Source organism: Pagrus pagrus, assembly GCF_965226575.1.
Source record: "Pagrus pagrus genome assembly, chromosome: 10".
Lineage (NCBI taxonomy): Eukaryota > Metazoa > Chordata > Actinopteri > Spariformes > Sparidae > Pagrus > Pagrus pagrus.
Window position 1 is genome coordinate 19,220,599 of NC_140194.1, and position 22,021 is coordinate 19,242,619.

The following is a 22,021-nucleotide window of genomic DNA, read 5'->3' on the forward strand; positions in this document are numbered from 1 at the left end:
CATAGAGCTCCTTTCAGGTCAATTTGACTTAAAAACACAATATTTGCCTCTAAAATGTATTATTACTGTAAAAATGTTAAAAGAAGCAGAAAATAGAAATACTCAAGTTCAAGTACTTTGTTACAGTAATTGAGTAAATACCAGGATCACGTTAGCACAATATTTAAGCAGCCTATCTTTCTGCATTAGGACTACTTATACTGAGTACTCAGAACCTGTGTGTACTGATAACTGATTTTCATTTTGCATCTTCTTCAGAAGGAAATCATTTTCTGCAGTCGACTGCAGTTGTCAGCTATTGGTTTCTTTGCACAATAAGATTTTTGGATCAAATTATAAAAATCAACTGAAATATGATACATTATAGATTAAACAACCAAAGTGCACCTAAGCACATCAAATGAGCTTAATTAGCACTAGCCTGATAACAATATGCACATTATTGCAACACTTACAGTAACCCCATCAGTATAATAGGCCATTAAACAGTCCAGCATATAGAGTAAGGGCATAAGCCTCTGAAAAAAAGTACACAATAACATCAATTTACTGTATGGCAGCATTTTTAACAAACCGTATAAAACATATGTTTACAGCAAAATAAATGTAAACAGTGCATTTTACATGTAGAATTTCCATTTTTAATTTCCAAGCATATTAAAAGACTTTACAGAGAAAAAGCATTCACAAGGCAGCTAAGTTGAGGCACAGGTCAGACCAAGTGGCACGGGGGTATTCGACCGTTCACAAACTGCGTAAAGAGGAAAAGTTCTCCTGTTTTGCAGCAAACATTTGGTAGAATGAACCAGTCTGTCGGTAAATGTGAAAGCACCGTTTATCATGTAAAATATTCTCCATTCCTGTGAAATCCTTTCAAAAACACACTAGATTTGCAAAGGGCAAGAGGTTTTCTTTGTCTATGAAAAGTTTACATTTTTTCTAACAAGAGGCAGACAAAGCAACCGTGTAGTTCGTGGACATTGCACTGGTTGATTTACATCCTTTATCAATACATTTTAACCACCTAATACCTGCTCATTGAGTCTGACCATTTCCATCATTCATGTCAGTAGAAAGGCACTTGTGTTTTATGCAACAGTGAATGAAAACTACAAAAAACAACTTTGGTTTAGAACAACTGATAAACTGGTGCAACAACAACAACAACAACCCACCACAAAGTATAATTTTAAATAGACAGTATACTCGCAATATTATAGGGAAAAAAAGGAGCCGACGCATGATGATAACTGTTCACTAATGCAACTAAATTGACATGACAGGAAGCAGAGACTGCCATTGTTAAAATGGCTCAGTGATTGAAAAAAGGACTTAAAGGTTGGCAAAGGTCCGAGTTTGGCTCATGTGTTCTTTGGAATATAAAATAAATAATTATACAAATATATAAAAAAGATGCCCACCACCGTTAACCACTGCTTACAACAGCAGGGTTAACAAATTACCTTTTTTTTTTGGCTATATTATTTCCACCATCAGTGTCTGTGACAAAAAGTATTAATGTTCTTTGCCAAGAGCAGCATTTCATTACTATTTCAGCTCATGCCTTCTTTGACTATTTCTCTCCAGACAAATCACATCAGGGCAGGGTTGCCGATTTCAACACAGTCACATATGCTTTGATGCGCATATTTACTGAAGGCACAACGGTGAAATCTCAGGCAACCCTGGAGGATCAACTGCACAGATACAAACAAACACTCCCTTTTCCTCAAATGCTGCACCGGGTCAGAACAGAATGGCTGCCTGAAGATTCATCAGCAGTCCTTCTATTCTGTCTTCAAACTCTCTCCATTCCTCTGCTCTCGCAGCTTCCTCCTGTGCAGGTATCCGGTACGCTGCAGACGGTTCATTCTGGCTCCAAAGAAGGTGACGAGGTTGTCTGGCACCAGCTTGGTGGTCAACCAACCCTGTGAGGAAAGAAACAACACAATAAATGAGGTGCATGAATTTACAATCAGTTACAACTACATCTTTCAAGTAAGGCTGGGCGATATGGTCTTGACAATTACAATATTTTTAGGCTATATTGCATGATACACATCTTGACATCACCTCAAAGGAACTTCATAAATTCTAGGATGAGTGACACAATCTTGATATTGTTTGACCAAATTCCTTGATGTTGTGATGATTTTGTCATTGACTGTTGGTACATCACAAAACTTTAACAGAATCAGATTTTTGATTAATAATCAACAGTAATGTGGAGATAATGACTTGGAGGGTAAAGCCACGTACTTGAAAAAGTCGATCAGTCTGGAACTTTCAGAAAATCATTTTACTGTAATGCAGCCTTTCAAACCAGGAACAGACAACACTTTCAAGCCTTAATCTTTAAAAAGTAAATTATATATTAGTATTGTAGCATATAAAATATTGCTTAAGCATAGTTTCCACAAATTGTTTGATTAAGATAAATGACAGCCTGACTGTAAACTGGATTTGTGTTGCGGCTGAATATACAACTCATTAACAGACCTAAAGGGGCATCAGAATAAACTAATGAGCCACATATTTCAGTCTCAAGTCTAAACATTCTGTAACTACGAGCAACATTGAACTGAACGTTGTGTATTTTTGAGGTTTCTGCTTCTTACCATGACGGCATGTGGGAAATATCCATTGGTCTGGATCTGCAGACCCACAGTGTTGAGTTCAGCAGCCACATAGCGCTCAGGGGTGGGCTTGTCCAGGGTGGGCTTCCTGATACGAGTCATCTTAGTGGCCACAAAGAAGGGCAGCACGCTCTGAAGGAAGACAAAAGGGAAAATGTGAGGTTAGTTTACACAGCTTAAATGAGTTTGAATAAAACAAATGTTTGTTCTTCAGGTCAGCATAAAGTCTGCTCCCATTACTTATCTAAAACGACGAGCCTCAACAGTTGAACTCCAGATTTGCAGCACAAAGTTGTAATATAAACATTTAAAAAGTGGAAAAGCATATGTCCTCCTGTTCGTCCGACAAATGGCACATTAAAAACCCTTAACATCTTTGCTGTAAACTGGTCTGAGGACCAGAGCAATCAGGTGAAATTACCCACTGAAGGTTTGCTGAGGTGAAACTGTTGTACACACTGCAAGCCACAAGGTGGCACTTGAGTGACTACTACAGTGGGTGCTAAAAACAGAACAAACAGGCTTTGTGTGGAACAACATATTTTCAAAAATGCCTCTGCAGTAAAAATGCATATCAGAGGCAACATTCATGAAGGTGCATTTATTTCATTGCCCTTCAGGCAGGATTGACTGAGAGCAACAAGTTGGATCGGAGGAATAAAAGTCCTATGTATGATGGAGAAGAGGGATTAATCCCATCAGACGAAACCCAAACTCACCTGAATGATGATGCCCTGACGCTTGTACTCCTCCTGCAGGCCACGAGAGAAGAAATCCACAAAGGCCTGCACACAGAACAGAATGAAAAATCTTCTGTTATCAAAACCCAAATGGTCGGCTTGATGAAACAAACAGATACTGATCAATATTATGAAACAATTCAGCTCAACCGGAGAGAATTCTTGCTGGTTTAAAGGTGGCAAATGTTGCACATACCTTTGAGGCAGAATAGACTGTAAGCAGAGGGACGGGGTACATGCCACTGGCAGAGGAGATATTGAGGACGACACCTTTGGACCTAGAAACAGAAAAAGGGAGATTCAGGATAAGAACTTTGAAGACTCTACGCTGTCGCCTGTGAATCTACAACAGTCACATTTCTTTGTATAAATACAATTCCAGGACTCAAACTATCATCTTTTGATGACGTGGAACTGGCCAACATTACACATCACAGAGGACTCCGTTATTTGGAATTTTGTCAAAATCAAGAAAGCCTTCTGAAATCCTCAATTTCAACAGTGCTGCCATAACAACACAATCTTCATTACAGGGCTTTCCTCAAGATGTGAAGCACTGATCCCAGAAAAGTGCAACTCATTTATTCTTTTTATAAGAGTCCTTATTTTTCCATCAAATCCACAAACTTTCAATGATTTTCCAGGCCAGTGGGAACCCTGTGTCTATACACATTCAGCACACTGACAAATACACACAAAGTGATGTTCCACACACACCGACATACACACTGAAACAGTGTGGTAGTGGCCGTGTGTGTTGCCATGGCAGCCTGTTGCTGCAGTGATGTAGTGGAGCGACGCTCCAGCCTCACACGGCACCAAATGTGCCTGCTCTGCGATTGGCCAGCAGGGGTCACATGGGAACAGAGCAGCCAATCGGGTGGGAAGAGCACTTTCTGTGAATTGAAAGCTTGTCAGCATTGCGAACAAAGGAGGAGAGGAAAAGAGAGATGCAGTGATGGAAAGGGCTTGGTGAGGATTTCTTGTCCCCCTTCCTGATAAAAATAGTCACCTTTATAAAATGAAATCTCCCGAATACTGCTCTTGGAAAACAAAAAAAAGGTCTAACTCTGAGTTAGAGATTCCTTGTGCAGCTCTGTGCCACAATCCCTCATTCACAACACTGATATTTGACTGCAGTCATGTCGCAAAACATGGAAGCCTATCATTTAACTCACCTCTCAGCCATTCTGGGCAGCACCAGGCGGGTCATCTAAAAAGGGAACACGAACATCAGCTCAGTTAACTACAACCGTCACTCAAAAACACAAACAATGATATGATACCCTTAAAAGCAGAAACAAGGGGATCTGAAAAGAAGGGAAAGAGTTTATTTTAAAAAAAGAAGACTTTAAGTAAGAGGGGGAGAGAGAGACAGGCAGAGACCGACAGAGAGAGAGAGAGTTGCGTAGGTGGCGAGTACAGACAGCGTTGGTGTAGTCCACCGTTGCTTTGGGAACAACTGAGAGACTGCAGGTACCATGTAGAAACAGCAGAAGAGGAGAAAGAAAAAGAGGGAGGAGGAGAAGAAAAGGGGGAAAAGTGAAGAGAAAAGTGATACCTACAGATCAACTTTAATCGAACAATCGGGGAGAGATAGGTGCTGAAGGTATTTGAGATATTATAGCATTTAAAGAGGGAAAAGTCAGTCAAGAGAGAAAATGTACCTGGCACACTGAGGTCATGTTGACGTTGATCATATTTGTGATGAACTGAAACAGAGAAAGCACCAGTCAGCTTAAACACTGGTGTATAATTTTACATGTTTCAAGCGCAGACATATCACCAAAAAGAGGTGATAGGTACACTAGATTCAATAAAAATCATAAATACTTAAGTAGGACGCATGACACAAAGAAAAGGAGAGCTCACTCAGTTATTTTAGACTGTACTCACTGCATTAGCAGCATTCGAAATGTTTCATCTGTAAATAAAGACGATTTTAAGAGAGAACTCACGTTGTCCAGATCAGGAATGTGGAGGAAGTACTCAGGGTAGGAGTAGGACACACCAACATTGTTAACTGTTGAAAGAAAAAGGAGAAAAACAACAGTTATTCTAATGTTTTCACAAAATAACCTTGTGCTGGAGAAATTCAAACTAGCTTAAACTTTTACCACAAGGTGGCAGCAAAAGCAAACAAGATAAAAGCAGGCCTTCATTCCACACTAGACAGCCACACCTTACAACCAGTGGAGCACAAGTGGTATCATAAAAAAGGACAAAGAGTTCCTTAAATGTTTAGCCAAAAAGCACAGTGTGAACTCTGAGTTTAAACGTCTAAGATCACACCAACTGCTGGAATCTGAATGCAACTTTATACATCTAACATGAGTCGTGATATTAGTGTCAAAATGTTTCAACAGCTCGAACTAAAGAGGAATTCTTTAAAAAGAAACCCATGACTCAGAAAGCTGAAGGTAGAAAAAAACAAACGTTCTTTTCAAGCTCAAAATAGGATTAATCCTTTGTGTTCTGGCAATACATCTTCACTCCTGCATTACAACGATAACTCAACCAGACCTTCAACTCCAGCAAACATTGTGCACATTGCCAACTTGCCTAACAGTGAAACTATTAAAGAAGTCATTCAAGTTTATAAGTTAAAGGAGTATAAAAACAGACCAAACCACTCTGCTGTTAAGCAAGAATCAGGAGGTCACACTAGGTTACATTTCCACATTAGGTGTTGTGTGATTTAAACTACATGGCTGTTGTATATACAGTGAAATCCAGAAGGGAGGTTTGCCAACAGTCAAACAAAGGCCAAACTGTCTGTGCAAGGTTTTGTACACCCTTCAAGCACATAATTATGTTCATGACACAGTTTCACCTTCTGGTGCAAACACAGTGCACCTCTTGCCGCCTGATTACACATGGCAGGTGAATGTCAAACATTTAAGTGATGAAAGGTTTGTCTTAAAAGATAGGTCTTCATCTCATCGTTTATGTCTGCTACACAACTGGTTCATGGATTGTCTTAACTGCAATGAACACAAGACAAAACCAACAGCTTTGTTCAGATAAGTCGACGTGCAAATGGCGCCTGCATCTCATCACTGGACAGAGTAGAAGGATGAATGTACACAGTCCTGAAAAATTTGCTCTTACCAAGAACACCGATCTCCAAACCAACCAGCCCCGCCTCGATCTTGGGGTAGATGTCCGCCTTGCCAAAGTCGACTGCGATGGTCCTGGTCTCCACTTTAAACTGGTCCTCTGTGAAGGGAGAAACAAGTGTCCATTAATTATAAGCTACAGTGACGCAAAAGGATGCACGTTTAAGATCATTCACTCATACTGTGGGTTCATGTTTCACAAGTTAGAGAGCATAAGGTGGCCTAACAGCACAGCAATCCCCAGTTTCCAAACCCTGGACCCATTCAAATGAAAGGAACATGAAATTAGTCACTGTCAGACTTGAACTGAAGAGGGCACTGCGTACCAACAAACCGGCCGAGGCCATCTTCTACACCCCTCTCCCTCCCTCCCCTCCCTCGTCATATTTGACGCGCCTGCTGCAATTAGAATTTATTGTCCAAAGACTCGTTTAGCTGATAGGTGGCGGAGGGAGTTATAAGAGGAAAATTCCTGGGATGTGCCTCGGTACAGTAGTGTCAGTATATATTCAGAGTTGAGACCAGATTTGAAAAAAAGGGGGGAACCTGACAGGGATGTGAGCAAAAAGAAAAAAAGGGGGGTTAAGGGTTGGAGCCTCCCTGAAATCTATATCCAGTTCAGATTATTTTTAGACATCACAGCCAATTTGAGTCCACGTCTAAGAAAATTATGAAAATGGAGCTCAGGAAATGGTGGCAAAGAAGCAGAAATATTAAGGCTGAGGTTGCCAAATTGGAGACATAATTCGGGGTTGCCAGGTAGGTGCGATTAGGAGTCAAATTAGATGCTTGCATGAGAGAAGAGAAGCATTTACGACAATTAAATTATAGGCGGGACAGGGTGGGTTGCCCGGTTACATGCTATAAGGATGGCGGTTTTGTCAGACTAATCGTGAGGGAGGAGTGCCAGAGTTTGGCACGCCGCACCCTGCTCGTGACTACCCATCAGCCCCCTCTGTGGACTTGAAGCACGACAGGGGAAATTGCGCTGTGAGAGACGTCAGAGACAGATGGAAAGAGAGCGAGTCAGGGAGAGGGCACTATTTGAACAGGGGGGGCCACTCACCATTCAGACACTGTTAAAATCTGGACACGGGCCAGCAAAGAGAAGGAAAAAAGTTTTTCCCTTTCATGCGGATGCTCATTTTCTATTTGTTGTGTCGGTCTGCGTAGACTTGAATGAGGGGTTTGCTAGAAACAGACCAGCCTTTTCCTCAGGTTGGTCCATGAGTTTCTCTAATCAGGCCAGATACTGAATCTGTCTTTCCTCATACTGACAGTGAGGACATAAAACACAGCCTGCTTTGTTGGCTGCATGTCTCCAATTGAGCAGCACTCAAACAGAATAAAAGCATGAGTTAGCAGGAGGCAAAAGAGTGTGAAAAAGGGGATTTAGAGAGTCAGTCTTAATAGTGAAACTACTCACGAATTACAGATTCCGAAAATATATTGCGTTTATGAAAAAAAGTTAGTTGCACTTTGTACAAACCTTTTTTTTGCACTTAATACACATGCAGCGATTATTTTCTCTCCTTTCTTCTTGTTTAAATATTCTCTAAATCCTTATGTCGAGGACATGCCCAGGCTCGAGGCCTGGGAAACCCTGTAGCTGATGGGGTGGGAGGTTGCACGTCACTGCCTGCCCATACACACATCCTCATCAGCCCACTCACTGTGCGCTCAACCCCGAACAGGTTTCCATGATGTTGTGGGAACACACACAAACACACACTCTTGTACACACTTACCAAGTGACCTGGCCACGTCATCCAGCTTGTCCTGGGAGCGACTGATCAACATCATGGCAAATCCTCGCCGAGCGAGCTAGAAAAAGGAAATGCCAGTTAGTAAGAGATGCACAAAAAGGAGACAAATTTTTAGCTTTAGTGCCCATAATTATGTAGTATATGATAATGTGATGAAACGGGAGAAAAAGATCCAACTGGAGCACAAATTCTCTAAAGTGTAGGAGTAAAGTTTACATCTCAACTTTCGATAGGTCTGCTTTAATGTCAAGGAGGAGCAATGCTCACGTATCTTCTAAAATGTGTCCACACTTATGCATTCATCACATTTTATATTGGCAATATGTGAGCGGATTGTAGCCTGACATGAAAAATGAGATCTTCCTGCCTCTCTCAGTTGTCTATACAAGCCTGTGGATGATTTATTTCAGTTGCTTAATGCTGCTGGATTGGGTTTTTCTTTGTGAAGGACAACAGTCCAAAGGATGTGATTTTATGCACGTTTGAGTTCCTTGTCTCAGTGCCTCTCTCCGCTCCTCTAACAGAGTGCAACACTAGCTAACGTTAGTTGAGAAATGGATACCGCTAGCTTAAACTAAAGACCGGCATGACACAGAAGCTCCACAGAGCCCCTTTAGATGGAGGGTTGGAGAGCAGGAAATACTTGAGAACTTCTTTACTTATTTAGGAAATTCTGATCAAATCAGAATCAGATTATTCTCAGGTTTCCACACATTCTGACTGGTTACTTCCCCTGAAGTTCAGCCAGGTTGATCTTTGGCTATGTGGCCATGTTGCTGTGCAGTGAGCAAATCTGCTTGTGCATTTCAAACTGTTCAAAGTGGTGCACTTTAGATCACAAAGGCAGATTTATTAGTTTTATTAAAAGCAGCATTCATGCATAAATGTTAACATGCCTAAGAACCCTGCACAGCTTAATACATTTGGTAAAATGGCGGCCTACTGTTGCATGACAAGCAGCTAGCCCCACTGTAGCAACAGTATGAGTCAAAGGCCCTACATGACTTTATAATACAGCCAGCACACCCACACAAGTATGGGCCGAACACGTGGCAGGGTAGCCCCTATTCAACATGTGCTCGTTACCTCCGAATGAGCCCTTGTTGACGAGCCTGGACTGAAGTGTGCGCATATATGTGTGTGAGGACTCTCTTCCACGTTAATAGGCCTGTAAGAGCTCTCCCCTACCGCGGCCTATGAGTGAACACTGTATGCATGTGTGTGAGCGTGTGTATGCATGAGTCACAGCTTTTTCCGTGAAAGAAATGAAATAAATAAGGGTCCAGGAGCCTCACCTCCTCCGCATAGGATTTCCCGATTCCATCTGTGGCTCCCGTCACAACTGGAGAGAGACAGAAAGAAGAAAAAAGAGGTTAGTATAGGTACTCTTCACAACACTGTCCCACTATGTAGCAGGGCAGGGGTCAAGTCAATGTCTGTTCTACTAATGAGGGAGCGGATGTTCTTGAAAGTTGCCAAAGTAGAACCAACAATGGTTCATTTTCCGTGAGATTGAAACCATAATTTCACTTTTTTTGCATTTTAGATCTGGTATGAGGCGCATGAGAAACACACAGAGAGAGATATGGCTCCTCTTTGTTCAGAAGCTTACAACACACCTTAACATCAGGTTTGACTGCTTTCAACTTGTCATCATATCTGCTCAGAGCTCTGACATAGAGTTTAGCTTGTGGCTCTTGCAAGTGATGGATGGGACAGTCTGATGAAGGCTTTTATGGCACACCTCACAGTACTATTCACCTGTTATTTAGGAAAACCTCTCTCGAGGCTTTGCATGACATGCTTGCAGGGTGTCCGCTCTCAAAAGGCGAGTGCGGTTGGATTTGGGAGCTCAGATGCATAAAATACAACCTGAGATAGTATAGATAGCAGTGAATCTCAAAGATTACACTACAGAGACAGCAGAGGGGATGGAAATTGCATTGAGGCGGAGATAAGATGGTATAGATTGCAGCAGAACAAAGATGGAAGTCTGAAGAGTGATGGATTCACAAAGCCCTCGAGAGCAGCGCCTGTGATTCATTATGATTTAGGATCATGTTTTCGGCTTTCTTGCACGAGAACGCAGCTGTTAAAAGGTTAAATCAAGTGTGTTAGTCGTATAGACAAAGGTGGAGGAAGGAGAATGGTGGAAAACCAGAGAGGACGAGACGAGTTTGGTAAAAGCCGAGCAAAAGATGGTAAAGTGGCCGCAGCGTGGGGAGACGGAGACGGAGAGAGGAGCTGATGTTCTTCTTGTGTTCAGAGTTCTCCTCACCTTGTCAAGCAAGCAGGGCTATTTTTAAACCTTCACTGCCCATCAACCCCAGCTCCTTCTTGACTGATGGAGGATGGGGGAGAAAGGATGGATGGAGGGAGGGAAAGAAGAACAAGGAAGGTAGAAAAAAAAACAGACAAAGAAAGGGTGGTGGCGGTGGTTTAGGAGGGATTGGGGGTACTCGCAAATATACACGCATAGTTGTGCATCATGAATATATTATTAGCAAGGCTTGATGAAAGATTAATAGAGGTAGAGGACAGTCTCTGGCTAAGAGCTGGAGAGCAGCAAAAAGAGACAAGATGAGAGAGGGGATGCAGAGAGGAGGGAGCGATGACGAACATGGAGCAGGAGAAAGGAGGAGGGTGAGCGGGGTAGAGAGGGTGGGGGGGAGACGGAGGGGATGTGGAGGGATCCTAGGGGCGGCTAAAAATAGAACTGGAGCGAAGCAAGAGAACGAATGAGTGAAGGAGAAAGAGACAGAATAGAGATGGCGGTGGAGAGGAGGAGGGGGGAGAGAAGAACAAGTGAGTGAATGAGAGAAGAGGAGTGAGAGCGAGTAGCACAAAGTCAAAAGTGAAAAAGAGAGCAGAATCCCTGGTTATTTTTAAACCTCCCCCGTGTTAAGAATGAAACACTCCGTGGCAGAAAAGCCTCAATGGGCACGGGCTGTACCAAATCAGGCTCTCGCTGCAGATGCAGGTGGGGGCAAACAGAGGCAGGGAGAGGCTACAGTCGCTGCAAAGTAAAATGGCTGAGGGGGGGAAAGACGACAACAACCACCTCAACTTAAAATGAGCTTTATCTAATATAATCTGGCAAGGTGAATAGGGTTTAATTGTATCATGAGATAAAAAAAAGGTATCAGACTTTAAAGACAAAACACGGGAAATATTATAGATCATGGCTGGCAGGTGAAAACCTGCACGATATGGCTAGCAGGTAACAAGTCTGGTGACAAGTTTTGAGTGTATCTGATAATAAACACAAAAGGAGAGGAGTATGAAACCACGACTCGAGTTACAACAAAACAGCCTTTTCTGAGACCAACTAATCCTACAATACCTTCGAGGAAGAAGTGACAGGCCACGTCAGCTGTGACAGAGAAATAGAAAGAACGACATGAGAGGCCCAGTGCACCGTCCACATTCCTGTCACAGGGGACAATTAATATGCTCCACAGAAAGATGCATCCAACGAGTTTGCATGACTGAGTTTCAGGTACAGATGATTGCACCTGGTGAGAGAATGTGATATGCACTAAAATGCACGTACGGCGTCACCATTTCAACTTTCACCCCAACAGAGGAGTGTGTGCAAGAATGCAAGAAGTGCTTAAAATGCAGGTGCAGCATGACATTGTAAACTTGGACACAGCCAGAACATACAGTGCCTGTCAGACTGTACATGTGAACAGGCAATGAATGTCATACATTTTAAGAATGCTGAAAGTAGTTTCTATCTTGTGTCGCCACTACTCACAGCATGCGAGTCCCATTTTTTTCATTAACCAAAGGAACTTTATCCTAAAAAAGGGTGAGGGGCTTGACTGGCTCATCACTAAACAACAACTGAAATCCTTCCTATAAGTCAAGTGTGCCAAATTTCAAGTGGGAAAATCTGCAGGTTTGTCCTTTGTGAGTCTTTATGTTCATTAGAAAAATATAATTAAAAGAACATTCTAATTTAAAAGTCATGTCACATGTATGAGAATGTCACTATTACACACTCAATTTCACTAATGTACACTTGGTAATGATGATATTTTATGTACTTTTTCAGCTCGGGACAGGGGTCAAAAATTAGCCTTAGCTAGAACTCCTTTACGCAACAAATCTGTATCATGTTGTTACCCGTTCGGTGTTTCTTGCATTGTCTAATACCAACTACAACTAATAAATCAAATAATAAATTATTCTGGCAGGGCCAAAGCACATTTGAAATCTGAGTCATAAAAATCGTGTAATATAAGACCTAGCATGACAAGATAGAGTCACTTTCTGAAAACTTCCAGCCCATCATTTAGTGCAGATGTTTACTTGTTTTAACAGTTTTAATAAATAATTAACTACTTATGCAAGAGTGGGATAAAAACATGTAAAACTGACGTATGTAAAGGGGATTTTAGGTGGTTGGAAAAGGGAGAGACAGTTAAAAAAAATATTATAAAATACTATACTCCCTAAAATACTTTAGAGAAAAGCAAACAGCTAGATCAAACAAAAGGGGGGGACAGGACATCACAACTCAAAAAAATAATGTTATCGCCACATACTTCTTTACGGACCCTCTATTTTGAACTGTGATTTTCCACTGTGCATTTGTCTACCGACCCCCCCGCTCCCCTTGCCTAATGCCCCCTCCCCACACCCTCCAAATCCTCGTGCTGGTCTTATGAATGACTACACTCCTCCCACTCATTATATAATGGTACCATTTTCTCAATAAACGTTGTCTAGGGAGTGAGTGAGACTGAAGTGTGTGTGTTTATGTGCATAACGGGGGGGCTAGTACAGTGGGATTAGGACACGGAGTTCCTCCTGAGTCTTAAGATGTTTCTTCTTTTTGCTTTTGAGTTGCCATCAGCCATCATTAGTGCAACGAATACAAGAACAAAGAAAATATTCTGGGACATTTTGAGCCAAGTAACTAATAATAATTTAGGGATTTATGGGAAAGAAAGACAATAAGTTATTTTCAGCTACAACAGCAGAAATGGATGCCAGTTGTTTCACCCTTCAATGATCACCCCACACTGGACTCTGCAGAAATAACAGAAAATATGAGACCCCTATTCAACTGTTCCACTGATGTACAAGTAGAACACAATGTCCAAAAATACCATTGTTCAGTTAAGTCACAAACACACACCCCAGTGCTCCCAGCAGGAATTAATTCCCATCACGTGAGCAACGCATTACATCTGTGACACACACAGATGTAATGTAACAAAAAGGGTCTACGCAAGCAAGCACGTGACTGACAGCAGCGGCACTGACGCTCAGAAGACGCACATACTGACAACAAAAGGGTGAATGTGTGTTGATGGGGCAACCACGTATTAGAGTGATGTGTGCAATGAAAAAAAAGAAAACGGAGATCTGGGAGAGGCCAGGGAAGAGTGGATCTATGAATGTATGCATGTGTGTGTGTGTTGGCAGAGAGGATGTGTGCACTGCTGCCTCACATTCATTCCCAGCGTCACCGCTCTGAACCCAGTTTCCCCCATTCCAACGCCTCTGAGAAAACGGGTCCACCATGCTGGCTCTGAAGCGCCCTGACGGGGGCGCATTTGCACTGCAGCTCTGCTGTGCTTAATGCTGCACATCACGTCCAGAGGTATTGACATCCCCCAGCCTTTTCTGTCTCCCTCCCTCCCTCCTCAGCAGTGGAGCAGCCCCTGCCGCTGCCTGCTCACTATTCCGAGGGTCTAAAAAAAGCAGCAGGAGGAGTAAAAATAGCAGCGCGCCTGCACTGCCTCGTCTGGGAGCTGCCTGCCTGCCTGCCGCAGCACCTGAATACCAACAAGATCCCCCACCACCATCACCACGACGACCAGGCTGCTGCTGCTGCTGCATCCTCAGCCCTCCACCTAAAACCCTGATGATAGCATGAGCACTGCAGGCTGGGAACAACCACAGAACATCAGATCTGATGAGCAGTGGAAAAAGAACAGGGAGTCCACAAAGCAAGAATCTTTGATTTAGAATAACTGCATGAGAAGACGCATGTGAGGGGATGAGCAGACAAAAGAAAACCTGAAATCTTTATGAATATAGAGATTCAGATTTCTAAGGTGCGCTGATTAGTTAAACAAGCTGATCTAGTGTGTTTGTAGAGAAAGCTGGCATGGTTTTGACTATCAGTTACCCACAGGGTGAGTTTTTTTGGGGGGGAAGATTCAACTTCCTATGCAAAGAGAGCGAGACAGAACTAAAATGAGCTCAAAGCCTCCCCCCTCTCAACCCCCCCACAACCACCAAATCCCCAATTAAGATTCTCAGTGAGGAGAGACTGCGGTCCTTGTATGCCCCGCTCTCGTTACGTACCGTTATGTAATCTGTCGCACCCCAAACTCGCCTATCAACGAGCAGCCCCTCCTACCTCAGAGGGAGGAAAAAAAAAAAAAAAAAGAGGGAGAGAGGGATGCAGCAGAAGATCCAAAGACACCCCCACCCAAACACACACATCCCATTCTCCATCCGCCCACCTTCCACATTCAAACACACACACATACACGCCGCTTTAAATAGCAGGGGAGGAAAGTCACATGGGTAATATAAAAGTCGACAAAAATAAAGCTTGATCGGGCCGGGGGAGAGGGAGAATTGAGGGGAGGGAGGGTGAGACAGAAAAAGAGAACATGTACTTCAGAGCTGCCCAAGATAGAACCGGCATCTAAATTTGGGTACAGAGCAAAAATAAGAAAAAATAAAAACAGTCACACGCCTTGTTTAAAAATCAATAGTTTTCTTCACCACGACTACTTGGAAAGAGACAAGGTGATTTTTGAGCAGGAAACAAACTTTGACATTTGATCGTACGCAATTAAGGACAGACTGTTCTCTGTGGAGGGTTTGGTTTCAAACCAAGCCTACAGCAGGTGATTTCACTTTATTAGTCCGTCCTCTCTGACTAAAGGAGTGTTAATCAGTGAAATCACCTGCTGGAGTCTTTGGGTGCGAACGCCTGCATGCACTCAGCAGCCAGTGACTGAATTTTATATCATTCATTCATTCTCTGTGTGTGTGACAGTGGATTTAATTAAAGTAAATGTATTCATACTGTAAACATAACTTTGAAAGACTTATCTAGTTTATCACGTGGATGAATGCCTGAAAATGCACTTATGATTGTTATTCCGCAGATTCTCCTGACAGAGTTTGACCAAAACTGTCAACAACAGAAAACAACTTTCTTTCCAATCAAAACCCAGGTGCTTTTCATGGTCACAAACCTACACAAATCCCTCACACACCAACTCTGCCTTACACACCCTGAGGTCATCCAAGCTCCTCTCGGGTACAGGGTGTTGTTTGTTTTAATTTCTTGGCAGTTAGGCAATGACTCCAATCAGAACAGGACGTTAAGTCAGATGCATTCTTCTGCTCCGATTGGTCCCAGAAACAGTGACGCCAAACTACACTTCAGAATACACTTCAACAGATACTCTAACTGAACCAACTGCCTTTCTGGCATGTTCGACCGCAACCAATGTACGCAGGTGTCGCTTCACACAAGGCAATAAAACAACAGACTCCAAATATGCTGGTGGTCCAGTATAGTGTGTTTAGAGAGCAGGACTGCTCAGGTACTTCATTGTTGTACTTGATGACCCCCTTACGGCCTCACGATGTCTGTGTGTTAGATTTAGTTAAGTCAGAATGTAAAGCTTAAAAAGGACACAATGGGCAAATTATAAGTATTCTGTGAGGTGCTGGTGTTCAACTAGGATTATTATGCTTAAAGGGGCAATTTCTGGGTTGCTCTGTCTAAACAGAACCCATGCCAATAACAGTTTTCACCAACACTCTTGTTACCTGAGGCCTTTCAGCTTCTTTGTCAGTGCAAGGACTTCAAATGATCAATATCATAGTCTGTAAATGATTATTCGATTAGTGGCTCGATAGAAAGGTAACCTGCAAGTTTTTTGGTGGTCTATTTGATTTTTAGAGCAAAAATACCAAAACATCCCCTTGTTTCAACTTCCCAGGCTGTGCTGATTTTCTGCTTTTCTTTGTCTTATAGGATGATGAATCTGATTATCTTCGGAGTTTACACACACGAGCAATTTGAAGATGTTTTTTGCTTTCGGAAATCGTAGAGGCATGTTTTTTTTTTATCATTTTCCAACATTTCATAGACCAATCTATTAGTCGAGAAAATAACTGGCAGGTTAATCAATAATGAAGTTATTGTTAGTTGCTGCCCTCGACCATTTAACTAAGAATTTGTTTGAAGAAAGTTATAAAATAAATAAAAAGGTGTCAATCGCAAATTACCTGATGCAGAAACTGTCTAAAACTGTTATAATGTTCAGAGAACATGTACAATAATTTTATAAAATACCATAAATACAAGCTAAATATTAGTGTTTTTGAAGTTACAGTATTTTAAGTTAATGTGTTTTTTGTTAAATTAACAAAATGTGTTTCGTGCATATGGAAACATGAGATCAGTACTGGTTGTGACGGATAGCAAGAATTTTAGTAACTAAAGAAAATACAAACTTATTTGTGATACAATATGAGAAGTGTTTGGAAGAGAGAAAGGCAGACGGATGTGAGAATGTGAGTAAAAAGAAAGTGCAAAAGAACAACATGCTCTGAGGAAGATGGTACTGTAGCCACAGTGCAAGATACAGAGAAACAGATACACACACTGGCTGGATGGGGAGTTTGGTGAGATGGCGTGAGGGAGGGGGGAGAGATTGAGAAGAGCTTGAAATAAGGGAGATGCAGAGGATTTTTTTTCTTCCCTCTCTCCCTCCTTCTCTTTTTTTTTTTACCCAGCATCCCTGGCTCCGGCACGTGTCACAGAGCGTGTTCATCACATGAACAGCAGTGTTCTCTCTCGCACTGTCTCTCCGCCCACACGCACACACACACACACACACACACTCACTCATACAAAGCACTAGGGGGAAGCACATTCACAAGGATGAAGATGTGGAGACCCTGCCTCAGTTGAAACACGCACACGGATAAATTTCATTCACATATGTGCATTTTCCTTACCATGAATGAAGCCTAATTCCTATTCATAAAAAATAAACACCAAGTTATTCTCTCACAATCATTAACGCCCTGTAACTGAGCTTGTGTTGACAAACTTGCACGCCTCGAATGTTTATTCCTGGGGACAAATCAAACTCAGCTAAATTCTTGCGTAAGTGCTGACCCAAGTCTTTGTCACTCTGGTGCTGTACTGATGAATGGCTGCATACTTCTTATATAATCGGACCATTTTCTCAATAAACTGTAATGTCAAAGGGAGGAGGGGGGCACTTCTGAGGCGCACGTCACATCACTACCCCCCACCCTTGCAAAAAGCTCCCTTTGGTCTAATTTACTTCCCTATAATGGAGTTTCACTCACACGCAACAGAGCAGACAGTGGCTCCCTTATATAATATGGGATGCTGGGGGCTAAGAGTGGAGAGAGCAGAGAGGAGAAAACTGGGCACTGCTACACATTAGAGTGAGCAGCTGCTCCACCGGAAATAAAAGCAGAAATATTGGACACTGCATTAAAAAAAAAAACATCAAGCATCATTAACAATATTAAATATCTTTCTGGAAGCCAGATTTATGCACACTGCTAAAAAAAAAAAAAGAGGAATCTCCCTTTCTTCTGATGCACATATTTGTCAAAATGTGCTAAAATATTAAAGACTAAATGTCTTGGCAGATAAAAATGTGTCATGTTCTAGAGAACTGCCATTTCTTCGTTCAAGATTTTTAAAAAAAAGAAAAGACTCAGCTGCAGAAATGGATTGAGCTGGCAGGAGATCGGGAGGGTGAGCATGTGCGTGTGTGTGGATGCACAGTGCAGTAGAGAGGCTGGGGAAGCCGCCTTAACCCTTGCTGCAGTGCTCCTGTTCTGCCACTAGGGGTCCCACACACTAAGGGGAAGACCAGTTACTGGCAGAGAGGAACTCCACAGAAATCCCTGCCCTGCACTGCATGTGAGAGCTGCAGAGCTTCAACAGAGAAGTGCAGTGATACCAAGAAAGACTACTTAATTTTTTTTCTTTTTTTTTCCTTTTTAAAAAAGGGCCAAATGGAAGGGATTAACTCTGATCTTATCTTGTGTTAATGGGTTCCTGGAAAACTTGAATTCAACAGCATTCACACACTCAAACACTCAAACCTGTCAGACCAGGAAATGCCAGTTGTAACATTTGTTGCGAGAGCACACATGTGGATTGCAAAACGCACATGCTTAAAGCATGAGCCGGGTCGGCAGACATTTTTCTAGAAAGCATAAGATAAGATCATCCTTAATGATCCCCAGAGGGGAAAATCAAGTGCTACAGCAGCACAAAGACAAAGTAGCAAGTAGGTAAGCACAAATTAAAAATAGGATAGATAAATGTACATAAAAATAGAATAGGAGGCAACTACAATTGTTATACGAAGAGTAAAGTGTCTATACTGAACAACTGAATACGTTCTGTGCAGTAAATGGCAAGTTAAAGTGACAAGTGATGTTTTAAAGTGACATGGTGTGATTGGTAGCAGCAAGTTATGTAAACAGCAGGGTACAGTGTAACATTTTAACATGGTGTAGTATGGAGTAATACAATACAATATGAGGTATAATACAAGAACATGTTCCATGAGTGACACTAAATGTGGCTGATTTAATGTGACATCCTCTTCTTACCTCAACACATAAAGCCAAATAAAAATCTATAATTTCAAGTCTAAATACACACCCGGTGACGAACTGTAGAGACCAACTACAGCAGATATTAAAATGATGTATTCAAAATTAAATGTTGATGTATGGCTCAATTCAGGTGATAATTCACATGAAGAAGCATCCTCTAGAAAGGCAAATTTCAAATGTTTCCCCACTTTATATAAGTGAATAGGAACTAAAAGTTTGTGTTAAACCCTCAGCTACCCTATTATTCACTGTACAGCTCAGAAGAAAGCTGTGGCAAAACACAGGTAACAATCCCGTCTCATTCAGCTTCTGTGGAGCAGCTACAAACTACAACTCAACAGGACTCTTGCTGCTTATTGTGCATTAAAATACAGAACAACATCGAGCCTGTTCATTAGTTTGAGGAGGTTTGACTTGTTGCAACAAGTGCCTTGGTGTACTGAAAGGTGGAGTCTCACCGGTGAAGTGTGTGCAAAAGAAAAATCACACCACTGCGCAACCTGGACAGACCTGCACGTCTGGTACGACCAGCTGAGGAGAACACCTCACCCCCCCTCCCTCCCTCTACTTGTTCACTTTCTGCCATGGCACCAACCGTTGTGACTGGATAAAAGGCACACCAGACTTGTCAGACTGGTGGCCGTTAACTGGTTTCAGGGAGTGGCGTGCAAGTTCACGTCAAGAAAGGGCACAGAAGTGTAAATGGGACCGGTATGGAAAAGTTGGGCAATAGTTTTCATGAAGATCTGTGACATAAGAATCCTTTCTGAAATATTCCTTTAAAGCAAGTCCAAACAGCATCACAGTGAAAGTAGACAGGTTGTTTACTGCAACAAAGCTGGCCACAAGCCTGAGGGACATTTTCTGACTACCAGTAATGCAGGAGGGAAACCTCAACACAAGATACAGGGGGTTCTGGGGGTGGAGTGACAGAGGAAGAGGAGGAAGGGAGGGCTTGAGGAGGAGGAGGAGGAGGAGGAGGAGGGGAGGGGGGGTCACAATTTCTATATGACCAATGGATGACGAAGCGATGAACAAGCGCATGACTCATCGCTGTGCACCGGTATTCCTCCGCATATTCCAGCAGAATCACCAAAAAAAAAAAAAGAAAATGCACATTAGTCATTCCTAAAGCCACCCTACCTTTGCGTCATGCGTTTCATCCCCTCTTATGGCGCAAAGGGCATCAATTAAAATACCCCATTCATAAAAAAAACACGACAATATGGAGGCAAAGTGCGTCACGGTGCGGATTTTAAAAAAAGACAACAACAAGCATTCAGATCATCCGGGTCGCCTGCTTTTGGGGTGTGAGGGGGGAGATTATCAACCTATCCCGATGAGAAGGGAAGCGCTCGGGAAAATTGCGCAGCAAGAGGCTCCAGACGCAGCAGTCCTCTCCAAATGGGAGACTAGAGAAGTGGGTCAAGCCATGGCAGGGCGATTCCTGTGAGACTAGTCTGTACCAGAACCAAAATACACCAAGATCTGACTGAAAACTCGCGTCTATCTGGTCAAGCACGTTGATAGAGTGCATTATAGAGCCGAATCCAATTAAAGACGTTTTCCTCTCATTTGGAAATATGTAGGGCAAACGGACAAGATGTGACAAGCAGTGATGGGAACCGACGACACATGCAGCTACATGATGATAAAACACCGCCTAAACGTGTCAGAACTCAGAGTGGGGTCAAAGATGATTAACACAAGTGTGAAAATGTTGCACAAACTACCACGACGTGACAAGTCGAGACCTGTGAAAATGATCGAGATGTAGGTCACGTTTTAATTGGGCATATGGGTTTGTCCTACATCATGCGGATGGGCTAATGTGGTTCAGTAGTGCGCTGGCTGAGAGCTCACCCACATAAAACAGCTCTCTGAAAAGTGCGCATAGCCTGCGCAATTTGGCTCCTGGCTCACCAATGTGGGGCATCCCCCTACCTACCTACCTCCCTCCCTACCTATCGCTCCAAATGTGGGTGAAAACGCTGACTGGAGCCCCTGGCAGCAGCAGCACACGGAGCAGGAAAAAACCAATTGAGCTAATAAGGACCATTATCTTGCCAGTCAATCAGCTGCTTACCTGCGCTTGTTACGCAACACCAACCTCCCCTTGAATTAAGCCACACACAAAAAAAAAAGAAAAAGAAAAACATAAACGCACCAGAATGCAGCTCTTCTTTGTGCCAAAGTGAAGTTTGAGCTCAATAACCTAATTCTGGTGTTTGCACGTCGAGTCCACCTGCCTGCTCCTGTGCTGCCCTCTTCGTGACCGTGATGTAGGTGGCGTGAAAATTGATGTGACCCAACTCACCTGCCCATTTGCCCAGCTTCGGAGAGAGCAGCCGCCCGTTCCCCAAGACCCAGATCCTAAAGCCTGAGAGCAGCCTGTAGAGCAGCCACAGCGCCAGGGAGGCCACAGTGAACGCACCGACCCAGAAGAGAGGCGTCTCGGCCCTGCGGAGCGTCTCCTCCACGTTCATCCAGTTCATGGCAGCGGCTCTCGGTGACTCGGCGTGTGTGAGAGTGTGTGTGTGGAGACCTCAATTTTAGGCAATGTGCTCTAATTTCCAAGCCACAACGTGAGAGAGAGTCCCTTTATAAGGAGGTTGTAGCATCACACACACTCCCCCAACTCCCCCAACACTTGTCTAGCCTGATTTAAAGCGCGCCGCCCACCTCCTACTCCGCGCCGCCCTCCTCTGCTGCGCACTGGCTACAGCGGCTGTCTCTCGGCTGATGCGCCCTTCCCGTTGGTGCATTTGCATGTCAATCAACTCCAGAGCTTCCCCCATTCATTCGATTTTCTGTATGAAGCAGGGTGGGTCAAAGGGAGACCGGGATGAGCAGCGATTGGGCGAACATTACGGCAGCTCCCATCCGGAGCCTGTCATTGGCTTTCGCCGGAGCAGGTTTGTCGGTTTCAGTCATGATTATGAAACCCTCCAAACCCACGCTTTCTGAAAAAACTGCCCACACCACTTTATGAATGAAAGGATGCTCTCATTGGTGAAAAATGTGCGCGTCCTCCCGCCCCTTGGAGAGCGTTTGGAGACAGTTCATTGGCTGAGGCTCTTCCAGTCTGT

General features: G+C 43.1%; 1 protein-coding gene across 1 annotated transcript; it reads right to left on the reverse strand.

Moving 5' to 3' along the window:
* Positions 1–545: 545 nt before the first annotated feature.
* Positions 546–21,565, reverse strand: hsd17b12a (hydroxysteroid (17-beta) dehydrogenase 12a). Its single transcript, XM_084364924.1, has 11 exons — positions 21,250–21,565; positions 9,557–9,603; positions 8,244–8,319; positions 6,488–6,595; positions 5,335–5,399; positions 5,044–5,088; positions 4,555–4,589; positions 3,573–3,654; positions 3,356–3,421; positions 2,619–2,768; positions 546–1,928 (listed from the first exon to the last, which is right to left on the reverse strand). The coding sequence occupies exons 1-11, from the start codon at positions 21,425–21,427 to the stop codon at positions 1,788–1,790; spliced, it is 993 nt and encodes a 330-aa protein (XP_084221050.1). The 5' UTR covers positions 21,428–21,565; the 3' UTR covers positions 546–1,787.
* Positions 21,566–22,021: the final 456 nt, after the last annotated feature.